At 33.7% G+C, this 7334-nt stretch overlaps 1 protein-coding gene across 1 annotated transcript; it reads right to left on the reverse strand.

Annotated features, from left to right (window-relative positions):
• Window positions 1-5379: 5379 nt before the first annotated feature.
• On the reverse strand, window positions 5380-6532 carry LOC134248670 (G-protein coupled receptor dmsr-1-like). The gene has a single exon (XM_062731068.1). The coding sequence runs from the start codon at window positions 6527-6529 to the stop codon at window positions 5444-5446; it is 1086 nt and encodes a 361-aa protein (XP_062587052.1). The 5' UTR covers window positions 6530-6532; the 3' UTR covers window positions 5380-5443.
• Window positions 6533-7334: the final 802 nt, after the last annotated feature.

A 7334-nucleotide genomic window follows, 5' to 3' on the forward strand; every position in this document is an offset into this window, starting at 1 on the left:
TTATATCAATAGTGTCGAGAGAGTGCATTTCAATAGCAAACATAGTTAGTAACCACTATTGAAATACTACCACATTTGAAATAATTATATCACTAGTCGTTAAGAGTGCATTTCAATAGCAAACATAGTATGTAACGACTATTGAAATACGACCACTATTGAAACATTTATATCAATAGTGGTTGAGAGTGTATTTGAATAACAGACACAGTTTGTAACCACTATTGAAATACGACCACTATTGAAAACAGTATTTCAATAGTGGGTGAGAGTGCATTTCAATACAGACATAAATAGTAATCACTATTGAAATAATTATTTCAATAGTGGCTGAGAGTGCATTTCTACATAATAACCATAGGGTTCAACCACTATTGAAATACGAGCACTACTGATATCATACAATTATGGACTTCAGTGTAGGTCGATATGTGGTTATGAGGACTCATGGCAATTGATATTGACCGAAGACACAGAAAGTGATAGTGACCGAGCCTGTGAGGTAGCTGTCATTTTCTGTGTCTGAGGTATATCAATTGCCATATATAACCACATATTGACCGTTCACTGAAGTCTATAATAGTTATATTATATAATCACTCAAAGTGAATGCACCGACACAGTCCTAATTCAACGGACTTGGCTGTCATTACGTCACAATAGTTAAATTCACGTTTCTTTTATTATGACGTCACGTTCTACGTAACTTCAGTGCAACCGAACGGCGTGTCGTGCGATATCATTTTCCGCGGACGCGCTTTCGCTTCGCTATCGCAAAAATGAGGAATGTCACGTGACGTCCTTTCATCCAATGAAAACTACGAAAATAATCCTCTTATATAATATAATTATTTAATAGTGGGTGAGAGTGCATTTCAAGATGGTAACCATAGGTTTCAACCACTATTGAAATACTGCCAGTATTCAGAGAAAAGTTTCACCGCGTCAGCAACTTTTGAAATAATTATATATATTGGATTCATTTTTCAAAGCATCATTGAAATCAATGATTTTATCCATATTGAAATCTATATTACAAAAGTGAACATTATTTCTACAGTGGTTGCAACCTATGTTTGTTATTGAAATGAATCTCACCCACTATTGAAATAATTATTTCGATAGTGGCCGTATTTCAATAGTGGATATTACCTATGTTTTTTATTAAAGTGCACTCTCAACCACTAATGAAATAATTATTTCAATATTGGTCGTATTTCAATAGTGGTTATTACCTACGTTTGTTATTGAAATGAATTCTCAACCACTATTGATATAATTATTAAGGTCTTCCGTTTCCAACGGAAGACCTTCTACTGATTCTAATGATTAAGATTATTCTTATTATTCTTTTTTTTTCCCTTTTCCTAGACGCCAAATTTGAGGCCTCATATTTCACTCATTTCTCAATGGATTTTGCTCAATTTTTCAGAGTTTATAAACGTTACTAAACTCTATCAGAATGCTATCTAAAATTTCAAAAAAGTCACTTCCGGTTTTGAGTTATTTCCCTTTCAACAAAAATTAATAGGCTTTCGTTTCCAGACAAAGGCTCGGAGACGGCTAAAGCTGGAGCAGAAATTTTACTGATTTTAGATAATACAAGGATTAAAGTTGTGCATGGCGGTTTTTGTTTTTCGATTTCTCTATTCAAAATGGTGCTATATAGGGGTCAAAAATTAGAACGCCTAAAAGAGCGAAAATTTACACATATTTTGCTTTTTATCTTCTAAACTAAAAATATTTTGTTAAAACATATAGAACAAAATTTGTGCAGAATTACAAGATCTTTCAAGTGATATCTCGAAAAAAGGGCTGACCCCTAAATTAAGGGATCTAGAGGGGCCAAAAGTTTTTTCCAGATATTTCAAAAAGTATTGAGAATTTGTAATACATCCAAGAAACAAAGTTGTTCAAAATGTCAAGCTTAATCTACTGAAGTCGTCAAAATGCGTCCAGCGACGTCACTTCCGGTCAAACCGGAAGTAGTCAGAAAATGCATATTTCTGCCGTTCTTGACAAGTTTTTGGGTAACATATGTCACTGGAAGCATAAAACTTAATTTTCCGTCCATCGACATCACTTCCGGTCAAACCGGAAGTAGCCAAAAATAGTTTATTTTTTGAAGTTTTGATGCAAAATTGAAATTATAAAGTGACTGGAGACGACTAAGCTCATTGCTTTCTTTTGTTGACGTCACTTCCGGTCAAAACAGGACGGAAGACCTACTCGTTGCTTTGCAACGAGCTTTACTCTAGTTTTAATAGTGGTTGTATTTCAATAGTGGTTACTAACTATGTTTACTATTGAAATGCACTCTCAACCACTATTGATATAATTATTTCAATAGTGGTCGTTATTTCAGTAGTGGTAGCAACAATGCATCTCTTATTTTACTTTTTGATCGGATACATTGGGTTTCCCACAATAAAACACATACACAACCATTCTTTCTATAATATTGAAGAGTACCATCTCTTATCCGCAACTCCTCCTATACCAGTGAATGAAATTCAATGATACTTTCACAGTTTCTTCTTTACATAATGCCATTGTACATCTCTTATTTTACCTTTTGATTTGACACTTATTTCGGATCTCCCGGAGTAAAACATGGACTTTGCGATTATAATCATATGGAAGGCAGGGGTATCATTTAGTGAGCTTAGGGCTCACAATACCTCAAGTAAAATTCCAAGAGCTAACTATTGCATGTAAACAGAGAAATTTATGCTGCATTTTGTCAGTTTATGCTTATAAAAGATTGTCCCTTGCATCATGTTTAAATTTTTACTTCAGATTTAAATTTTTACTTCAGAAATGAAATTGACTGCGTACATTTGGCCACCGTAACTATACAAAGAGCACTTTTTATGAATATTGATGAAACTTATCGTTTTTGTCTTGACATTGTTTAGATACGTGTTCTCGTGAAAAAATTCTTTAACATTGTAGTCCTCCGTGTAACCTGATCTCACCTTGATGTTTTTGGAGGTTTGTGTTGTGATTCGCTCTTGATTTATGCTATTTAAATGCACATCTTATTTCTTTCAATGCACAGTACTGCTGACAGACATGTGTAAATATATTCAAGTCTGGCTGCAACAACAACTGGTTTCAAAACATTGACGCAACAATCAAGTAAGACGTGATTTACAATTCAGCATACTGATATGCTGGCATTGATTTTGTTTATAATCCACTTTCAGTTGTAGGGTGTTCAATATTTGAAGTAGAAGGATTGTTTTTATAAATTCTCAGTAATTTGTTTTTTAAAAAAAAAAATTATTTTTTCGTATTTTCTTATTTAAAAATGAACCTCTTGAAATTGATAGTTTTGTAATCATTTACTTATTATGCTCCTAAACGTGTTAAGTGGCGCGCTGTTTGATTGTTTGGCATAGAGAATTGAGAGCGAGTTTGGAATGAGCCAGCATTCGATTGAATATGCCCCTTGGTGCAGTCGCGTTATAACGGCGTCCGTCTACTGAAATATCGTTGACAACTTTCAGGAATCGCTATTGTTAGGTTTACTTTGGGAAATAGTGCGACATTCAGCCTTTGATGTTCAATTTTCCATTAAATGATTAGAGCCCATGTAATGGATTATTATTGGCGTTTATTTTCCCTTCCGTTCATAAATTTCATGGGTTTCACGTAAAGTGGGCATGATTAAGTCTAACATGTATTTGATAATAAAATAATTCAGGGTCTTCAAATGCACAGTATATTTAATTACATTGAATAAACAAAATTTTCAGTTCGATGCGTGTGTCTCCCTTTTACACAATTATCATAGAAGAGAGAGACCAAATTATTGGAAAGAAGTCCCGGTTTCTAAGTGTAAAACATAATTCTGTGTAATCACTGGGTTTTTTTTTATAATGGAGTAATTTTCTTGAATTATGTGAGTATTACTTGTCAACAAGTTTTAATCCTCAACAAAACTTTCAATGAAAATTTTGTTACCAACTTTGTTGAGTTGTCGTCTGCTGCACGCGCAATGACCCTCCAGTGATGGATTCATTGTATACGTATGTTGTTAAACATTCAATTAAAAATATTTCACTCATATAGAGACGTAAGTGAAAACGACCTTTATGGTCAGACGATACGTTCCCCATATATCTGTTTTTATATCTTCATAATGTATGAAAAATATACAAAATTTTAATTACTTTCTGATTTCTAAACCGGTTTCTAATTGTTTTTTAAAAATTAGAAACACCAAAAATGTGATTTTGGCAAACTTAGTTTTTTGTCCCAAAGGATTATATAAGGAATGCCATCCTCTGATATCTCGAGCAAATGCCTGATAAGGTACCTCAATTTTTTGTGAATAAACATGTTAAAGTATGGATTCTTTATTGACAAAATCTTGGAAAAAATTATATGTTACTGAGGAACGTCTCGTCTGCCGTTTAATTAATTCAAAGATATATGTTTGTAGTGTAAAGAACAGCTTATGCAGTATAAATTATATAGAGATCTTTTAAAAGACTAGAGTATAATGATATTCATTTAAGATGCAAAATCATGTACAAGAGAAAACAATTTTATTACATATACACTATACATGTCACAAACACGAATGATGATTGAGATTTACAAGTTTTAAATCTCAAAATACAGGAAAACATACAATGCATGGGAAAAACGCAAATAAATTTTTCGGAATGTCAATTATTTTTTCTATTTTAAAATAGAGACAATGAAAAATGTATATCTTTTCACATTGCTGGTGGAAAATAACAGAGTATAACCAAGAAGGAGTAAAATGAAAAATCAATATCACAAAAACCCTATTCAATTTTAATTAACAATTTCAGAAATACTGGATCTATAAATGCACAACATAGGATTTCTTTTCATATTTATTCAATGACATAAATTATTATTCTCCCATTCCAAATATTCTTTTTTTTAAATTGTTTGGTTGGAATCCATGAGTGAAGGAGAAAAGTTTTTGAAATCTACTTTCTAATAAATATTTTGCATGATTTGAAACTGTAATTCAATAAAAGGAATATACAATATTTAACAAACAGCCACACCCTGAGTTTTCTTTTGACCTGATCAATCGAGAGCGTTTTCAAAAGCCAAAACATGGTCAATCCTCCATGGCACCTGATCCCACGTCTGATGTTTTGAAGGTCCGTGGGTTGCGCGCTCTGCTCCTATTTTGTATTGTTTATGGACTTTGAATCTTGAATACTGTTCGTTATCTCCATATGCTTCATTTATGTAAGAAAATCAAAATCCTAAGTAATGAAATCTCTTTTGATCTACATTTTTTAAAGAATAAGATGAACAAATCTTAAAATAACAAAAAATTCTTTCAGTTGTGTATTAATAAGAAAGAGAGAGAGAGAGAGAGAGAGAGTCCTGGCGCCATTTTACATTAAAGCCATTAAATAATAACCTTTTAATGTTTAACAACAAACTAGGGCTCGTAGCAGACATTCTTTGTCGGACATGTATGTGTAACGGTTGTCTGAACTGTCATATATCTCTTTGGGTCTGAGAGCCTGAAAACATTACACAAACTGGACCATAGCATATCTCGAAACTGTTTGCTCATCGCACAGTAAAGTACTATATTCACTGAATTATTTATCAAACAAATTATATCTATGGTGTCTCCCAACAAAATGTAGTCCAAAAAGTTTTTACTGACATAACTTATGACCAAAACAATCGTTTGGGGAAGTTCAGATACAATATACATAAGAATTATAACCAACAACATGGCGGTCGTTCTTGTGTGCTGCTTTAGCCTCGCTTTGGTCTGAGCACCTTTAAGCTTTTCTGTCCTTTTCTTACTTTTATGCAAGGTACAAACTAATAAAATACCGAATACAATGATCAAGAAACAAGGAATCCATTTTCCAATGACGAGGAATATCCAAACGAAAGCGGTTTGCAGTGGAGAAAGATTTGGTGACTGAATCTCAAAACCTTGATACCTATAAACTTCCGTTGAGTTAATATTTTCAATCTTTGTAGTTACATATTTTGGAATGTACGCAATAATTGAAAGTGTGAACACAATGGTGACAAGAATACACGATCTTCGTTCATCTGCTCCAGGTTGCCGAGTCCCCAGTGATGAGATGTAAATATACCTAACAATTGACATGCACACCCCGAGCCAAATAGAAATGGTGTATGTTGTTATTGTGAGGCAGATATGGAAAGCTAAGAACAAAGTCCAACCGTAGGTGTTTTTACCAGGTCTGTTATCATCAAGTCCATACATGACCCGGAAGTGAATAGCCCACAGAAGGTAGGATAACATTGTCAGCATGTCAGAGACCGCTATACCGGTCAATATTATGTTGATAGGTGTTCTCATCGTCTTTCGGGTCAGAATGAAAATGTTGACAAAATTTGCAGGTATTCCAAAACAACATAAAATCACGCTAAGATAATCATGAACCCCGTAGTAAAAACAAGCATAAGCATAAAGTCCCACTGGATCGTCGCATTGTCCTCCACTATTGGTCTGGTTTGTTAAGTTCCTTTCCATTTTTTTGTCTGTAAAAAGTAAAAACAAGTTTTTAAAAAGTACAATACACGTACAACGAGAAAGACTTGCAAGACCAATACACATGGTCAGTTGACGCTTATCTTTGCGTTATCTTCGGTTTCTTTTTATTTCAGAGCTCAGTTGTTGCAGAAAATAAACATTTGGCAGGCAGAATAAGGCATTGTCTTAGAAAACAAAAGGGAGAAAGGATTAATGATAAAAATAATATGCACATGGATTTTCCACAGTATTGGTAGTATTGAAAGAAATGATTGATTGATTGTATACTGTTTAACGTCCCTCTCCAGAATATTTCACTGATTTGGAGACGCCATTGCCGGTGAAGGGCTTTTGCAATGAAATTTAGGGCATGCCACACCTGCTGTGAACTCCGGTTTATGGTCTCAAAGAACCGCCCCATTTATTGCCTTTTACGACAAGCAAAAGGTCAAAGGATCCCCACGGGGCTGAAATGAAGGATTTGGATATAGCAATTTTAGCAGTGTTTCAAACACTATCCGTAAAATAAATAAGGAGTAAAAAGATAGCAAAGATCTACTGAGTAAAACCGCAGAATTCTTAACATGAACATAACCAAAATACACAACTTAAACTCAATTTTAAATATATGAGATTTTCTATGGTATAACATGACTACACGCCACTGATTTCATAGTTTAAATACAGTCTCAATCCACAAGAGATTTCTCCTACAGTTCAGCGGATCTTGAAGATCCGACACAAAATACCATCGAACTATTAAGTTCTACACTCTAAAAAAAGTTTTACTTGTTGTTTTTAAAAT

The sequence above is a fragment of the Saccostrea cucullata genome, unplaced genomic scaffold (assembly GCF_032062105.1).
Source record: "Saccostrea cucullata isolate Sc308-1 unplaced genomic scaffold, CSIRO_AGI_Scuc_v1 ctg757, whole genome shotgun sequence".
Taxonomy (NCBI): domain Eukaryota; kingdom Metazoa; phylum Mollusca; class Bivalvia; order Ostreida; family Ostreidae; genus Saccostrea; species Saccostrea cuccullata.

Bases quoted from the DNA above. Each gene is read 5' to 3' on its own strand.
- LOC134248670 (XM_062731068.1), bottom strand. From the start codon at position 6,529: ATGGAAAGGAACTTAACAAACCAGACCAATAGTGGAGGACAATGCGAC.